Below are 18574 nucleotides of genomic sequence, written 5' to 3'. Positions count from 1 at the left end.
CTAGGCAAAGGCCACCGCCGGGGCGGCGCGCATCGGCCGGGCGAGAGGCTTGAACTTGGGCCCCTGAGCGGCTCCCGTCTGCCGGGCTTCCCGGCCCGGCGTTCCCTCGGCGGCTCCCCTTGCAGCGCCCCGCGCCGAGGGCTTCTCCTTTCCGGCAAGCTGGCCGGGGGAGGGCTGGAGATGCCGCGCTCCGCTGCCCGGAGGCGCCGCGCCAAGGCGCGAAGCCAGAACCCGGCCGGGCCCGGGGCGAGCGGTGGCTGCTGCAGAGGAAGGGGCGCCGCGGGCGAAAGGCCCTGCCGCTGCTGCCGGCCGAGGGAGCGCCCGGCCTTGCCCTGCCCCGGATCGGCCGGCCGGAGGGAGAGGAGACGGCTCGCCTTGGCCGGACCGTGCGCCCTCGCCGGGGCGCTTCCTTGGCGCAGGCGGCGGGCGCCTTACCTTGGCTGCGGCGCTCGGGTCGCCCGGCTGGCCTCGCTCGCTCGCTCGGGGCGGAAAGTTTTCTCCGAGCGGGGCGGAGGAGAGGAGGAGGAGGAGGAGGAGGAGGGCGAAGGCGGCGGGCGTGGAGTTGGCGCCCGAGGAGGGCTGCCCCCGGCGGGGCGCGGAGAGGGGCTCCGGAGGCGCGGCGCGCAATAACGCAACACCCCCCCCCCGCGACCCCCCACCCCCGGATTTGGCACCGCCGCCTGCCCGCCCGCCACCAACCCGGCCAGAGGGCTTCTCCGCTCCCCGCCAACTCCTCCTCCGCCGATGACGCCCCAGACGAAGGCCGGTCTCGGTGCGCTTGGCTACCCCGAGCGGAAAGGAGAAGGGGGGAAGGAGCGGAGGGGGCTGGGAGAAGGCAGAAGCCGCGGCGCCCCCCGCCCCACCAGGCTCCCCGTCTTGCGCTCCAGCCGCAGCCAAAGAGGAAATTCCTCTGCCCGGCCCGGGGGGACTCGGGGAGGGAGCGCCCTCCCCAGCGTTGCCAAGTCCGACTCAAGTAATACCTGGGCACTTTGGGGGTGGAGCCAGGGCACTTTGGGGGTGGAGCCAGGAGGCTTTGGGGGTGGAGCCAGGAGCAAGGGTGTGACGAGCCGGACTGAACTCCAAAGGGAGTTCTGGCCGTCGCATTTAAAGAGACCGTGCTCCTTTTAAAGGCCTTCCTCCCATAGGAAATAACGGAGCATAGGGACACCTTTTTGGGGGACTCATAGGATTGGACCCCCTGGTCCTATCTTTTTGAAACTCGGGGAGTGTTTTGAGGAGAGGCACCGGATGCTATACTCAAATTGTGGGGCCGCTGCCTCAAAAAACAGCCCCTCTGGAGGCCCAGATACCTATCGATCAATTTTCCATTATACCCTATGGGAATTGGTCTCCATAGGGAATAATGGAGCGCCCAGAAGACATTTCCCTCCCTCTCCCCTACTTTCTGATGACTCTGAAGCGAGGGGAAGGGCCTCCAAACTGCGGGATACCCTGTCCGCACCTGGGGATTGGCAACCCTACCCCCCACCTCTGCCCCAGACTCACTGGGCGGCCTTGGGCCACTCACCGGCACGTTCCCAGGCTCGGCCCACCCTGCAGGGGGAGAAGAAGAGGAATGCTGGAACTCCTGGGCAAAGTCATTGGCAAAGGAGCGCACTCCAAAAGGAAAGGGAAAGGATGGGGGGGGAGACACTGGGGAAATTACAGCTTTTCTCCCTGGGAACTCCAGGGTGCTCCCTTGGGGGTGTGCATTTGCATCCTTCTGCAAGTGGTTCATGGCAGAAGTATTGCTGTTAATAGTTCTAATTTCTGGACCCAAAATGACCTCCAGAATCGAGGCTTATTTTGGGGGGGGGGGTAGAAAACCCCCAGCAGTAACTCTTTTGCATATTAGGCCACACCCAAGCCAGCAGGAACTGCCTTCCTGGGCACTCCTGATCAAAATCATCCAGCGCAGAGGCGGCCAAACTGCAGCTCAGGAGCCACATGTGGCTCTTTTACACATATTGTGTGGCTCTTGAAGCCCCCACCGCTCCACCAGCCAGCTTGGAGAAGACATTTGTCTCTTGAAATCAGTTCTCCAAGCCAAGCCAGATGGCAATTTGGAGAATGCATTGAAAGTTAGTTGATTTTTTCCTTCCTTCCTTCCTTCCTTCCTTCCTTCCTTCCTTCCTTCCTTCCTTCCTTCCTTCCTTCCTTCCTTCCTTCCTCTTGCACCTGCTGGAATGGCCTTGAGTCAGCCATAGCACTGGCAGAGGTTGTCCTTGAAAGGGTGGTTGCTGTGAGAGTCCTCTCAGACCCAACCGCCTCACAGGGTATCTATGGTGGGGCAGGAAGGGAAAGGAGATTGTAGGCCACTCTAAGACTCTGTCCTTGAAAGGGCAGCTTCTGGGAGAGCTTTCTCAGCCCCACCCGCCTCACAGGGTGTCTGTTGTGGGGGAGCAAGGGAAAGGAGATTGTAGGCCACTCTAAGACTCTGTCCTTGAAAGGGCAGCTTCTGGGAGAGCTCTCTCAGCCCCACCCACCTCACAGGGTGTCTGTTGTGGGGGAGGAAGGGAAAGGAGATTGTAGGCCACTCTGAGACTCTGTCCTTGAAAGGGCAGCTTCTGGAACAGCTCTCTCAGCCCCACCCACCTCACAGAGTGTCAATTGTGGGGGAGGAAGGGAAAGGAGATTGTAGGCTGCTCTGAGCCTCTGTCCTTGGAAGGGCAGCTTCTCGGAGAGCTCTCTAAGCCCCACCCACCTCACAGGGTGTCTGTTGTGGGGGAGGAAGGGAAAGGAGATTGTAGGCCACTCTGAGACTGCCCTTGAAAGGGCAGCTTCTGGAACAGCTCTCTCAGCCCCACCTACCTCACGGGGGTTCTATTGTGGGGGAGGAAGGGAAAGGAGATTGTAGGCCGCTCTGAGACTCTGTCCTTGAAAGGGCAGCTTCTGGGAGAGCTCTCTCAGCCCCACCCGCCTCACAGAGTGTCTATGGTGGGGGAGGAAGGAAAAGGAGATTGTAGGCTGCTCTGTCCTTGAAAGGGCAGCTTCTGGGAGAGCTCTCTCAGCCCCACCTGCCTCACAGGGTGTCTGTTGTGGGGGAGGAAGGGGAAGGAAATTGTAGGCCTCTCAGACTCTGTCCTTGAAAGGGCAGCTTCTGGGAGAGCTCTCTCAGCCCCACCCGCCTCACAGGGTGTCTGTTGTGGGGGAGGAAGGGAAAGGAGATTGTAGGCTGCTCTGAGTCTCTGATTCAGAGAGAAGGGCGGGGTATAAATCTGCAGTCGTCGACTTCTTCTTACATTAAGTATGTTTGGCCACCCCTGATTCAGCGGAACCAATAATAATAATACCACCAATGACATTCATATTTCAACAGAAATGTTCCTTGGGGATCCTCAGCTGGAGTAGTTTCCTGACATCAGGAGGGGATCCCCCCCTCCCGTTGAAGTGGGAGGGCGGGGGATCCCCAAGAGGAGTAGCATCCAGGCATGCTCCCTCCTTCCCTGCCTCTTTTGGGGTCCTCAGTAGGGATGGGCACCGGATGTGAAAATGGTTCGTTTCATTTCGTGGTTCATTGTCTGGCCCTGCCACTAGGCAAAGTAGGTGATTGCCTAGAGTGCCGGCCTTCTGGGGTGGCGCTGCATTGGGTGCCCCCCACATGACTCAGTGACCTGGGCAGGGAGCAATGTCAATTTTTCTGCTTTTCATTTTCCCCATAATTCCTCTGTTTTTGAAAACTGGTTATCAGTGTGAGGAGCCCCGTGGCGCAGAGTGGTAAAGCTGCAGTACTGCGGTCTGAACTCTCTGCTCACGACCTGAGTTCGATTCCGGCGGAAGCTGGGTTCAGGTAGCCGGCTCCAGGTTGACTCAGCCTTCCATCCTTCCGAGGTCCAGAAAATGAGTCCCCAGCTTACTGGGGGGAAAGTGTAGAGGACTGGGGAAGGCAATGGCAAACCACCCCATAAAAAGTCTGCCGTGAAAATGTCGTGATGCGACGTCACCCCAGAGTCGAAAACAACTGGTGCTTGCACAGGGGACCTTTCCTTTCCTTTTATCTGTGTGAGGAGGGTGTGTGTGTGTGTGTGTGTCAGAAGTTAGCCTTACCTAGGGTGCCTGCTCAGTTTATTTTATTCACAGTCTAAGCCAGCATTTAAAACAGTAAAATCATACAAAATTAAAACTGAATGACCATAAAACCGTACATAAAAAGACATAAAATACTGTTGTAAAACTACAACCATAATAGAACATGGCAGTTACAGCAAACAGATTAGGAAAGGTGTTTAGTCATTTCCTTATTATTATTAGAGCGTTATTATTATTATTAGAATTATAAGAGTTTTTCTTATTCTTGTGGCAAGCCAGCCAAATCTGGCTAATTCGTATGCAACCTCAGGGTTCTTATTGTGTGCCAATTGTGTACCGAGTTCATTACAAGGTGCTGGTTGTTACCTTTAAAGCCCTATATGCCCGAGGACCTGCCTACCTTAGGGACCGCCTCTCTCCATATGTTCCCCACAGAGCACTGAGATCTAGTTCGCAAAATCTTCTGAAAATCCCTGGGCCAAGAGAGGCCAAGCTAAAAACAACAAGGGGGCAGGCCTTTTCGATAATGGCTCCCCAATGGTGGAACCAGCTACCAGAGGAGGTGCGAGCCCTACGGGATCTTAACCAGTTCCATAGGGCTTGTAAAACCGCCCTCTTCCAACTTGCCTTTTAAGGTGGAGTCTTGGCAATGATATCAAGCCATCTTCATATATGTACTGAAACTGTAGCACCATTAATTTATACTGGTTTTAAATTATTTATCTAACTTAAATTTACGAATTTGTATTTAACTGTATTTTTATTGTATTAATTGTATTTTATTGTTATATCATGGTATATGTACCATGTCTTGTAAGCCGCCCTGAGCCTGCCTAAGCGGGGAGGGCGGGATATAGATAAAAATTTATTATTATTATTATTATTATTATTATTATTATTATTATTATTATTATTATTGTCAAGATTTTTTTTCCTTATGGAATCACGTTATAAACAAGCATAAATACTTACATAAATACAATAAAATATCTAGTAAGAATTTTAAGTTATATAGATGTGTCTAGATATGTAGACCATTTTCTATCCAAAGAGAGAGAGATCAAGATGAAAACAAGATTAAAGTGAAGGAAATAATTCCCGCATCAAAACACAATCAATCTAATTAAACCCATATTATCATTAAACCATTGAGTAAGCATTGCTAAGAATTCTTAACTGCCTAAATAATTTTTATGCAAACTGTTACAGATTATTCCAAAAATTACCACTGAGTAATTACTATTAGGTGTGATCCACGACTAACACAGTAGATGAAAAGGAAGGTAGAAAAACGGAGAGAAATAAAAATGTACTAGTAAAAGGAAAAGAAACAAAAAACAAAACTGAAGAAAATTATTAAAAACTTATAAGTAGAGAAGATCAAGATATTCAGGCTTGTATGGTTGAATATCATTTGCTGTAATGAACTCAATAAGAAGAAGATGAAGAAGATATTGGATTTATATCCCGCCCTCCTCTCCGAAGAGTCTCAGAGCGGCTCACAATCTGCTTTCCCTTCCTCCCCCACAACAGACACCCTGTGAGGTAGATGAAGATATTGGATTTATATCCCCCCCTCCACTCCGAAGAGTCTCAGAGCGGCTCACAATCTCCTTTCCCTTCCTCCCCCACAACAGACACCCTGTGAGGTAGGTGGGGCTGAGAGGACTCTCACAGCAGCTGCCCTTTCAAGGACAACCTCTGCCAGAGCTATGGCTGACCCAAGGCCATTCTAGCAGGTGCAAGTGGAGGAGTGGGGAATCAAACCTGGTTCTCCAGATAAGAGTCCACACACTTAACCATTGCACCAAACTGGCTCTCCATTTCTCTGTGAGTTTCAAGATATCATTGTCTGAGTTTGAAGATTCTTAAGGAGTTGCAGTTTTTTACTGGTTAAAGGTATGGCTGTGGAAAATAGAAGTACTTTGCAAAGATCAATATAAGCCTCACAGTCAAAACAGGGGTGGCCAATGGTAGCTCTCCAGATGTTTTTTGCCTACAACTCCCATCAGCCCCAGACATTGGCCATGCTGGCTGGGGCTGATGGGAGTTGTAGGCAAAAACATCTGGAGAGCTACCGTTGGCCACCCCTGAATTTATGACATGGACTAAAGATACTATACCATCATTGCAGCAGGGACATAATCGTTCTTGGAACTGCACTTTTTTGTATCTCCCCTCCACCATTGCTGCCTGATAGTCTAGGGCTGGCCCGGGTTACCCAATTCAGTGGTTTGGCTCATTTTGTGTTTTTTAAAAAAATGTTCTTGAACAATTCATGTCGGTTGGTTCGTTCAGTTCAGGAAGGCATGGAACGGCCTCCAAAAGGGCTAGAAAGCGCAGGTGTGCCGCGATGTGCTTTTCTCCCTTTCTCACAATACGAGAACTCATGAGCACTCAATGAAATTGCTGAGCAGTCGGGTTAGAACTGATAGAAGGAAGTACTTCTTCACCCAAAAGGTGAAGAACATGGAATTCACTTCCACAGGAGGTGGCAGTGGCTACAAGCATAGCCAGCTTCAATAGGGGACTGAAGAAACATATGGAGCAGAAGTCCATCAGTGGCTATTAGCCACTGGATATAGATGGAACTCTCTGTCTGGGGCAAGCAATGCTCTGTATTCTTGGTGCTTGGGGGGGGGGGGTACAGTAGAAGGACTTCTAGTGTAATGGCCCCATTGATGGACCTGATGGCACCTGGGTTTTTTGCCACTGTGTGACACAGTGTATTGGACTGGATGGGCCATTGGCCTGATCCAGCATGGCTTCTCTTATGTTCTTATGTCTGGGGCAGTCATGCTCTGTATTCTTGGTGCTTGGGGGGCACAGTGGGAGGGCTTCTAGTGTTCTGGCCCCACTGATGGACACTGGCCCCACTGATGCCACTGTGTGACACAGAGTGTTGGACTGGATGGGCCACTGGCCTGATCCAACATGACTTCTCTTATGTTCTTATGTTTGGGGCAGTGATGCTCTGTATTCTTGATGCTTGTGGGGGGCAACAGTGGGAGGGTTTCTAGTGTCCTGGCCCCACTGATGGACCTCCTGATGGCACCTGGGCTTTTTGGCCACTGTGTAACACAGAGTGTTGGACTGGATGGGCCATTGGCCTGATCCAACATGGCTTCTCTTATGTTCTTATGTGACACAGGGTGTTGGACTGGATGGGCCATTGGCCTGATCCAACAGGGCTTCTCTTATGTTCTTATGTGACACAGAGTGTTGGACTGGATGGGCCACTGGCCTGATCCAACAGGGCTTCTCTTATGTTCTTATGTGACACAGAGTGTTGGACTAGATGGGCCACTGGCCTGATCCAACAGGGCTTCTCTTATGTTCTTATGTGACACAGAGTATTGGACTAGATGGGCTATTGGCCTGATCCAACATGGCTTCTCTTATGTTCTTATATGACACAGAGTGTTGGACTGGATGGGCCACTGGCCTGATCCAACAAGGCTTCTCTTATGTTCTTATGTGATATAGAGTGTTGGACTGGATGGGCCATTGCCTGATCCAACATGGCTTCTCTTATGTTCTTATATGACACAGAGTGTTGGACTGGATGGGCCATTGGCCTGATCCAACATGGCTTCTCTTATGTTCTTATGTGACACAAAGTGTTGGTCTGGATGGGCCACTGGCCTGATCCAACAAGGCTTCTCTTATGTTCTTATATGACACAGAGTGTTGGACTGGATGGGCCATTGGCCTGATCCAACAGGGCTTCTCTTATGTGACACAGAGTGTTGGACTGGATGGGCCACTGGCCTGATCCAACAAGGCTTCTCTTATGTTCTTATGTGACACAGAGTGTTGGACTGGATGGGCCATTGGCCTGATCCAACATGGCTTCTCTTATGTTCTTATATGACACAGAGTGTTGGACTGGAGGGGCCATTGGCCTGATCCAACATGGCTTCTCTTATGTTCTTATGTGACACAGAGTGTTGGACTGGATGGGCAACTGGCCTGATCCAACAAGGCTTCTCTTATGTTCTTATATGACACAGAGTGTTGGACTGGATGGGCCATTGGCCTGATCCAACAGGGCTTCTCTTATGTTCTTAGGTGACACAGAGTGTTGGACTGGATGGGCCACTGGCCTGATCCAACATGGCTTCTCTTATGTTCTTATGTGACACAGAGTGTTGGACTGGATGGGCCATTGCCTGATCCAACAAGGCTTCTCTTATGTTCTTATACATGCACACTCCGAGAGTTACAATAGCCATGGTCAGAAGGAGCTATTAAGCCAGCATTCCTTGGCTATGTGGCCGTAAATGTTTTTTTAAAACTCTCATGCAGCCCAATTCTTTTGCCACACAAGTTATCTGGAATGCCTTATAATCCGCTGCTGTGGCGCTCCCCCGTGTTTGTATCTGAAGAAGTGTGCATGCACACCAAAGCTCACACTTTGAACAAACTTTTGTTGGTCTGAAACGTGCCGTTGGACTCTAACTTCGTTTTGCTTCTTCAGACCAGCACAGCCGCCTGCCTGAATCTGTCCGCATGTTTATACCATACCAAACCTTTAATGGCATAATAGATTCAGATAAAAATACACAGGATATAAAAAATTAAACATTGGAGATAAGATCAAAATGAAACCGAGCTTACAGATGCATTCAAACGTGGTCAGCATTAAATTTAAGGATGCCAGCCAGAATTTTGCCACAGCCCTCACTAACCACCCCCTCAGTATCACTCAATAAATAATAACAGGGTGGCAGAACAGACAAATCTGGGGAAAGAGAAAGCTTGCCAAATAAATCTTTGCGGAGGTTATGGTAAAAAGAACAATCAAGCAATATATGCTGGATTGAGTCAGGAGTATTCGCTCCAGAGAAGCAAAGTCTGTCGGCTAAAGAGTGATATCTCCCTTGTAAAACTTTGGAGGGAAATGCATTTAGTCTAGCCAGCATAAATGCCCTGCGATGACTTGGAGTGGTTAAGTCTGATAGATAATTGGGCATTTTGCCACAGAAAGCATAGAGACCTAAGGAAGCTGGAGAGCAAATATAAGGGTCAGTTGGCCGTAATTTCGTTTCCTCCGATTCCCACAGTCTCAATTTAATACATCTGAAGATATATGACTCATCAGAGGTAGAAAAATCATCTACCTCTAACCCCAATTGATTGAGTTTGGACAGAAGCACTGCTGTCCAGGATGAAATATATGGGTCTCTTTTCATACAATCAAGAAGGCTGTTGGGATCTGTTCTAAAGTGAATTTTGAGCCAGAATTTAAACACTGCAATCCAGGCTTTTGTCTCCACCAAAGACTGACCCACTTCAGAGCAGAGAGCAAAGTAGGACACACATTTTGGCAAACCAAGAATTTGTCTAAAGAATGAGGCTTGAATGCCCTCCACTTTCCTGGTAAAAGCTGAGATCCATATAGGGATACCATAGAGAGCTTGGGCAAGCGTTTTGGCTTTGAACACTTTAATAGCTGCTGGAACTAATTGGTTGCCCCTTGGAAAGGAAAACTGTTTAATTTGAGCAGCTGAACATTTAGCCAAGTTGACGGTGTTGTTATGATGTGAAACCCAGCTTAACTTGTGATTAAAAGTGATCCCCAAGTATTTAAATTTTTTTGTTTGCTCAATTGTTGAGTTGCCAATAAACCATCTCTGTGGGCTCCAGCAATTTGAAAAGACAACTACTTTAGATTTGGCATAGTTGATAGAAAGTGAATTACAATTACAGTAGTCATAAAAGGCATTCAAATACCTTTGCAGGCCCACTCTTGTACAAGAGAGGATGGTAGTGTCATCGGCATAAAGTAATAAGGGGACCGCTCGGCCTGCAAGTTTAGGCGGATGACCGTTAATAGGGTTCAAAAATTGTGCCAGGTCAGTTAAAAATAAATTAAAAAGATGCGGGGCCAGCACGCAACCTTGTTTAACCCCCTTTAACACTTGGATTTTGCTAGTCAAATCACCGCTAGAAGAAAATTTCACTTGGCAAAAGGTATTAGAATGAAGTTTCCTCAAGAGAAACAGCAGACGAGGGTCCATTCCCAGGTGACCTAGCTTGATCCATAGTTGGGCTCTATCTATTGAATCAAAAGCACCCTTCAAATCGATGAAGGCAGCGTATAATTTTTTTGACCCGGTATGCATATATTTTTCAGCAAGGAAGGCCAGAGTGCAGCAGTGTCCTTAAGAGCCCCATGGCGCAGAGTGGTGAAGCAGCAGTACTGCAGTCGGAGCCCTCTGCTCACGACCTGAGTTCGATCCCAGTGGAAGCTGGTTCAGGTAGCTGGCTCCAGGTTGACTCAGCCTTCCATCCTTCCGAGGTCGGTCAAAGGAGTCCCCAGCTTGCTGGGGGGAAAGTGTAGATGACTGGGGAAGGCAATGGCAAACCACCCCGTAAAAAGTCTGCCGTGAAAACGTTGTGATGCGACGTCACCCCAGAGTCGGAAACGACTGGTGCTTGCACAGGGGACTATTTTTACCTTTTTTAGGTGTCCTAAAAATCCGGCCAAATGCATGCATTCAGGTTTGTTTGGATGCATCTAAGCTGCTTCCGAAGCAGCTGCCAGCTTGCGTGAAAGACATGTTCCAGCTTGAAAGAGAATGTGTTTGAGCACGTCTGATTGGTTCATCCCTGTGAGGGCTTTTTTTTTTTTGTCACAATGTAAACGGGACCATGGAGGAGAGACTAAGCCACAACAGAAAGAAAAAACTCTCCGTGTAAAATGCAATTTTAGCTTGTTGTGAATAATAAGTGTCAAAAGACAAAACAAATAATATCAGTGCATATCACCAAGTTAAAACCTCATATGTTACTCAATGCACTCCAAAAAGCTAAAATCAAGGGAAACGATAGGGATATACTGGAAAGGGACCAGGAAATATCTGATAAATAATGGAGTTCATGTATTAAAAAGCAGCTGTTAGGTCCCACACCTCTTTAGAAGAAGAAGAGCACAGATTTATACCCCACTCTTCTTTTTGGATCAGAGTCTCAGAGCGGTTTACAATCTCCTTTATCTCCTTCCCCAACAGACATCCTGTGAGGCGGGTGGCGCTGAGGGAGCTCTCTAGGGTTGCCAAGTCCAATTTAGAAATATCTGGGGACGTTGGGGGTGGAGCCAGGAGACTTTGGGGGTGGAGCCAAGATCAAGGCTGTGACAAGCATCATTGAACTCCAAAGGGAGTTCTGGCCATCACATTTAAAGGGACAGCACACCTTCTCAATGCCTTCCTTCCATAGGAAATAATGAAGGATTGGGGCTCATAGAATTGGACCCCCTGGTCCAATCGTTTTGAAACTTAGGGGATATTTTGGGGAGAGGCACTAGATGCTGTACTGAAAATTTGGTGCCTCTACCTCAAAAAAACAGCCCCCCCAGAGCCCCATATACCCACAGATCAATTCATTATTTTCTATGGGAATAAATCTCTATAGGGAATAATAGAGTGCCCAGCAGACATTTCCCTCTCCTCCCCCCACTTTCTGACGACCCTGAAGCGGGGGGGAGGGTCTCCAAACCGGGGGATCCCCTGCCCCCACCTGGGGACTGGTAACCCTAGAGCTCTCCCAGAAGCTGCCCTTTCAAGGACAGAGTCTCAGAGCGGCCTACAATCTCTTTTCCCTTCCTCCCCCACAACAGACATCCTGTGAGGTGGCTGGGGCTGGGAGAGCTCTCCCAGGAGCTGCCCTTTCAAGGTCAACCCATGTGAGAGCTATGGCTGACCCAAGACGAGGCCATTTCAGCAGGAGCAATTGGAGGAGTGGGGAATCAAACCCAGTTCTCGCAGATAAGAATCAGCATACTTAACCACTACAACAAACTGGCTCTCTATCACTGCAATCACAGCTGTGACACAGAATGAGAAAGTTTCAGATTCTGTGGAGAACTAGCATACATTTGTTTTTAAGTGGAAAGGTTTTTTTGTTTCTTCTGAGAAAAGAAAGATAAATGGATTAGGGAAGGGAAATGAGGTAAACATGAAATGGAAGAGGTGGGTGGGGAGGGCAGAAGTAAAGGTTAAGGTAGTCCCCGGCTCAAACACCAGTCGTTTCCGACTCTGGGATGACGTCGCATCACAATATTTTCATGGCAGACTTTTTAACGGGGTGGTTTGCCATTTCCTTCCCCAGTCTTCTACACTTTCCCTCCAGCAAGCTGGGGACTCCTTTTACCGACCTCGGAAAGATGGAAGGCTGAGTCAACCTTGAGCTGGCTACCTGAACCCAGCTTCCGCCGGGATTGAACTCAGGTCGTGAGCAGAGATTAGGACTGCAGTACTGCAGCTTTATCACTCTGCGCCACGGGGCTCTTGTTGGGGAGGGGGGAAGGACGTTGGTAAATGACGAGAAATTCCCCCATTTCTTCAAGTTTCTTCCAAGCATTGTATTTTTCTTTGCAAAATGAAAACACAGAATGAATGAGTTTTTAAAAAAATCTGGCAGAATTCATCAAGAGCTATCAGGCAGGAGAGCAAAATTAAACCTCCAAGTCTAGGCAAAGTCTATCTCTGAATTCCAGAATGTGTCACTGGAGGAAGCCCTCACTGTTCTGTGTGTGAGTTTCCTGGAAACATCGGGCTAGCTGCAGGTGACCTGGGAAGCTGCCTTAAGGGCATAGGAACATAAGAGAAGCCATGTTGGATCAGGCCAATGGCCCATCCAGTGCAACACTCTGTGTCACACAGCGGCCAAAAAACCCAGGTGCCATCTGGAGGTCCATCAGCGGGGCCAGGACACTAGAAGCCCTCCGCCTGTTGCCTCCCCCCCCCCCCCCAAGCACCAAGAATACAGAGCATCACTGCCCCAGACATAAGAACATAAGAGAAGCCATGTTGGACCAGGCCAATGGCCCATCCAGTCCAACACTCTGTGTCACATAAGAACATAAGAGAAGCCATGTTGGACCAGGCCAATGGCCCATCCAGTCCAACACTCTGTGTCACATAAGAACATAAGAGAAGCCATGTTGGATCAGGCCAATGGCCCATCCAGTCCAACATTCTGTGTCACATAAGAGAAGCCATGTTGGATCAGGCCAATGGCCCATCCAGTCCAACACTCTGTGTCACATAAGAACATAAGAGAAGCCATGTTGGATCAGGCCAATGGCCCATCCAGTCCAACACTCTGTGTCACATAAGAGAAGCCATGTTGGATCAGGCCAATGGCCCATCCAGCCCAACACTCTGTGTCACACAGTGGCCAAAAAAAACCAGGTGCCATCAGGAAGTCCATCAGTTGGGCCAGGACACTAGAAGCCCTCCCACTGCCCCCCCACCAAGCACCAAGAATACAGAGCATCACTGCCCCAGATATAAGAACATAAGAGAAGCCATGTTGGATCAGGCCAATGGCCCATCCAGTCCAACACTCTGTGTCACACTGGCTTACACTGAATCAGACCCTTGGTCCACCAAGGTCAGTCTTGTCTACTGAGACTGGTGGTGGCTCTTCAGTCTCAGCTGGAGGTGTTTCACATCACTTACTAAGCAGTCTTTTCAACTGAAGATGTAGGGGATTGAACCTGGGAACTTCTGTGTGCCAAGAAGATGCTTTACCATTGAGCCACAGCCATTCCCCTAGACAGTGGTACTTAAGAAAAGCCATGTAGAATCAGGACAATGGCTCATCCAGTCCAACACTCTGTGTCACACAGTGGCCAAAAAACTGAGGTGCCATCAGAAGGTCCATCAGTGGGGCCAGGACACTAGAAGCCCTCCCACTGTGCCCGCCCCAAGCACCAAGAATACAGAGCATCACTTGCCCCAGACAGAGAGTTCCAACAATACGCTGTGGCTAATAGCCACTGATGGACCTCTGTTCCATATGCTTATCCAATCCCCTCTTGAAGTCATCTATGCTTGCTCTGAGACTCTGTCCTTGAAAGGGCAGCTTTTGGGAGAGCTCTCTCAGCCCACCCACCTCACAGGGCGTCTGTTGTGGAGGAGGAAGGGAAAGGAGATTGTAGGCCGCTCTGAGACTCTGTCCTTGAAAGGGTAGCTGCTGTGAGAGCTCTCTCAGCCGCACTCACCTCACAGGGTGCCTGTTGTGGGGGAAGAAGATAAAAGGAGATTGTGAGCTGCTGTGAGACTCTGATTCAGAGAGAAGGGCAGAGTATAAATCTGTGGTCTTCTTCTTCCAAGGCTGCCTCCATTCCTCTTTCATCCACCCAGGTTCCAGGCAGGTGAAATGGGTGGCGGGGCCACTCTGCCTTGCTCCACAGCCCAGTTGCTAGCAGGCCACAGACGGGTACTGGTCCATGGCCCCGTGTTTGGGGACCCCTGGACTAGCAGTTGAAACATAGGGAGGTTACCACTTCCAGTTCTAGTAGAGAAAAACCTTTGATTGCTGAGCTTCTGAATAAGATTGAGAAAAAGCGACAACTTCTCTGCAAAATAGGTTTTGTTCAAATGGATATGGGGGAGGGGGGGGGGAAACAGGTGGTGACGAGTTCAAATGATTGGGTTCTGAGCCACAATATTGCTCTGGCAGGGAGGGGGCAGGGGGAACCTTTCTCCAAGCCAGTAAGCGAATTCCATCCAACAGTTAAGCACTGGGGTTTAGTCCACCGTGGCCTACCCAGCGTGAATCCTACGACAGGAAGGAAACCGGTCTTCCCACCCAGTGGAAGAGTCGGCCAAGAATTCCTCCCACTCTTGCTCTGAATAGTTGGTACACAGACGTGAGACTTCAAACTCTGATGAAATCCTGTGCTGTTTTCGATCAGCCCCTGACCGGAGATTTCAATTGACCACTGATTGAATATTTCAAAATCAATGGTTGATCGAACATCTTGATTGACAACTGATCGAGAACATTTAACAGCTGTCGGTTTTCATATCTCCTTGGTTTTCTTCAGGTGTGGAATTCTAGCAGGAGCTCCTCTGCATATTAGGCCACACCCCCTGATGTATCCAAGAGCTTACAAAAAGAGCCTTGTAAGCTCCATGAGGATTGGCTACATCAGGGGTGTGTGGCCTAATATGCAAAGGAGCTCCTGCTAGAATTCCACCCCCCGTATCCAGTGCAAATCTGTTATAAGCATAATATATTCGTAATGGCTAATGCTGATGTGTTGGTGTAGGGATAAAAGGAAAAAAAAATGACTCACTGGTAGAGCATCTGCTTGGCATGCAATAGGATGCCGGTTCAATCCCTGACATCTCCAGATAAAAGTACCAAGTAATAGATTGTGAAAGGCCCAGCTCCATAGCCAGGGAGGGCGCTAATTAAATTAAATTAAGGAGAGCCAGTTTGGTGTAGTGGTTAAGTACAGGGGACTCTTATCTGGGAGAACCGGGTGTGATTCCCTACTCCTCCACTTGCACCTGTTAGCATGGTCTTGGGTCAGCCATAGCTCTGGCAGAGATTGTCCTTGAAAGGGCAGCTGCTGTGAGAGCCCTCTCCAGCCCCACCCACCTCACAGGGTGTCTGTTGTGGGGGAGGAAGGGAAAGGAGATTGTGAGCCGCTCTGAGACTCTTCGGAGTGGAGGGCGGGATATAAATCCAATATCTTCATCTACCTCACAGGGTGTCTGTTGTGGGGGAGGAAGGGAAAGGAGATTGTGAGCCGCTCTGAGACTCTTCGGAGTGGAGGGCGGGATATAAATCCAATATCTTCATCTACCTCACAGGGTGTCTGTTGTGGGGGAGGAAGGGAAAGGAGATTGTGAGCCGCTCTGAGACTCTTCGGAGTGGAGGGCGGGATATAAATCCAATATCTTCATCTACCTCACAGGGTGTCTGTTGTGGGGGAGGAAGGGAAAGGAGATTGTGAGCCGCTCTGAGACTCTTCGGAGTGGAGGGCGGGATATAAATCCAATATCTTCATCTACCTCACAGGGTGTCTGTTGTGGGGGAGGAAGGGAAAGGAGATTGTGAGCCGCTCTGAGACTCTTCGGAGTGGAGGGCGGGATATAAATCCAATATCTTCATCTACCTCACAGGGTGTCTGTTGTGGGGGAGGAAGGGAAAGGAGATTGTGAGACGCTCTGAGACTCTTCGGAGTGGAGGGCGGGATATAAATCCAATATCTTCATCTACCTCACAGGGTGTCTGTTGTGGGGGAGGAAGGGAAAGGAGATTGTGAGCCGCTCTGAGACTCTTCGGAGTGGAGGGCGGGATATCAATCCAATATCTTCATCTACCTCACAGGGTGTCTGTTGTGGGGGAGGAAGGGAAAGGAGATTGTGAGACGCTCTGAGACTCTTCGGAGTGGAGGGCGGGATATAAATCCAATATCTTCATCTACCTCACAGGGTGTCTGTTGTGGGGGAGGAAGGGAAAGGAGATTGTGAGACGCTCTGAGACTCTTCGGAGTGGAGGGCGGGATATCAATCCAATATCTGCTTCTTCTTCTAAGTTAAATAAAGCCCCAATGACCTTATTTTAGAGCAGGGATGGCCAAACTTGCTTAACATAAGAACGAAGTAGGAGTCAAGTGTCACCTTTAAGACCAACAAAGTTTTATTCAGAATGTCAGCTTTCATGTGTGCATGCACACTTCTTCAAATGAGGAATCAGGTACAGTGAGCAGAGCCACATATAGCTGGTATCTGATTCCTCGTCTGAAGAAGTGTGCATGCACACATGAAAGCTGACATTCTGAATAAAACGTTGTTGGTTTTAAAGGTGATACTTGACTCCTGCTTCGTTCTACTGCTTCAGACCGACACGGCTGCTCACCTGGATCTTGCTTAATATAAGAGCCGCATAGAAGAAGCGCCAGATGTTTAAGAACCACAGGACATGAAAGTCAGATGTTTGAGAGCTGCAGGAAGGCAGGCAAATAGTTGGGAAAGGGAGGATGGAGGGAGAGGTGGAAAGAAAGCAACTTTAACTTTAAATGCATGCTCCAAACCATCCAATGGTGTGGTGGAGGCTTCGAGAGCCACAGTTTGGCCATACCTGTTTTAGAGCTTATTTTAAAATTACACCCCGTTTTCATAGTTTGCGGTTCCACTGCTTCTTTCCTCCTTCCATTTCCCCTTCCTGCCTGCTCCTGCATACCCTAAGAGCTCAAGTTCGGACTGAGTTAATGGCCATGAATATATGAAGCTGCCTTCTACTGAATCAGACCCTTGGTCCATCAAAGTCAGGATTGTCTACTCAGACTGGCAGCAGCTCTCCAGGGTCTCAGGATGAGGTTTTTCACGCCTACTTGCCTGGACCCTTTTTAGGTGGAGATGCCGGGGATTGAACCTGGGACCTTCTGCTTCCCAAACAGATGCTCTACCATTGAGCCACCGTCCCTCCCCGATATGAAACTGCCTTCTACTGAATCAGACCCTGGTCTATCAAAGTCAGCATTGTCTGCTCAGACTGCCAGTGGCTCTCCAGGGTCTCAAGCTGAGGTAGGGAAGTTTCTGAGAGAGCTCTCTCAGCCCCACCCACCTCACAGGGTGTCTGTTGTGGGGGAGGAAGGGAAAGGAGATTGTAGGCCGCTCTGAGACTCTGTCCTTGAATGGGCAGCTGCTGTGAAAGCCCTCTCAGCCCCACCCACCTCACAGAGTGTCTGTTGTGGGGGAGGAAGGGAAAGGAGATTGTAGGCCGCTCTGAGACTCTGTCCTTGAAAGGGCAGCTTCTGGGAGAGCTCTCTCAGCCCCACTCACCTCACAGGGTGTCTTTTGTGGGAGAGGAAGGTAAAGGAGATTGTAGGCCGCTCTGAGACTCTGTCCTTGAAAGGGCAGCTTCTGGGAGAGCTCTTTCAGCCCCACCTGCCTCACAGGGTGTCTATTGTGAGGGAGGAAGGGAAAGGAGATTGTAGGCCACTCTGAGACTCTTCCTTGAAAGGGCAGCTTCTGGGAGAGCTCTCTCAGCCCCACCTGCCACACAGGGTATCTCTCCCAGCAGCTGCCCTTTCAAAGACAACCTCTGCCAGAGCTATGACTAACCCAAGGCCATGCCAGCAGGTGCAAGTGGAGGAGTGGGGAATCAAACCCGGTTCTCCCACACAAGAGTCCGCACACTTAACCACGACCTCACACTAACAGAAATAAAGCGCACAATTGTATCATCCCGAAACCATCATCCCCCCATCCCACCCTGTTCCGGTCCATGGAAAAATTGTTTTTCCCAAAACCGGGCCCTGGTGCCATAAAGATTGGGGACTGCTATACTAAATCTTCCACTGACGTCAACTTAAGTGGACTTAGAAGGGTGTCATCAGGCCTTTTTTGTTTAGCAGGAATGCACAGGAAAATGGCCAGGGCTCCAGCTCAATAAAAGGTCTCCAGCAGATGGGAAGCACTAGGCAGCCACGCGCTCCCAGACCATGCTATCCGTCTTCTCTGCCACCTCCAGCCTCCAACGGGCTTGCAAAGTGAGCGAGAGACACGGAGCCACCAACGAGTGCCCCCTCCTGGGAGAAGCTGGGCCTGCCGCTTCCCGCTCCGCTGCACGTGGTTGTCTCTCTCTGGCCATGTTGGGAGAGGTGATACAAGGTCTCTCTCATTGGGCTGTGTGAGAACACACATCCATGAAATGCAGCTGATGGCACTGTACCGTTCTGGGTCAAAATGCATAAGAACATAAGAGAAGCCATGTTGGATCAGACCAATGG

General features: G+C 49.7%; 1 protein-coding gene across 1 annotated transcript in view; it reads right to left on the bottom strand.

Annotated features, from left to right (window-relative positions):
• LOC132567468 (A disintegrin and metalloproteinase with thrombospondin motifs 10-like) overlaps window positions 1-18574 on the bottom strand; it is a 101633-nt gene continuing 83059 nt past the window's right edge. The window contains exons 23-24 of the mRNA XM_060233144.1: window positions 1507-1588; window positions 1-782 (exon numbers count right to left, since the gene is read on the bottom strand). Of these exons, the coding sequence (XP_060089127.1) occupies window positions 1-782; window positions 1507-1588 (864 nt within the window). The remainder of the gene's footprint in view (window positions 783-1506; window positions 1589-18574) is intronic.

This window comes from Heteronotia binoei, chromosome 2 (genome assembly GCF_032191835.1).
Source record: "Heteronotia binoei isolate CCM8104 ecotype False Entrance Well chromosome 2, APGP_CSIRO_Hbin_v1, whole genome shotgun sequence".
NCBI classification, from domain to species: domain Eukaryota; kingdom Metazoa; phylum Chordata; class Lepidosauria; order Squamata; family Gekkonidae; genus Heteronotia; species Heteronotia binoei.
This window is presented reverse-complemented; position numbering and strand designations above follow the sequence as displayed.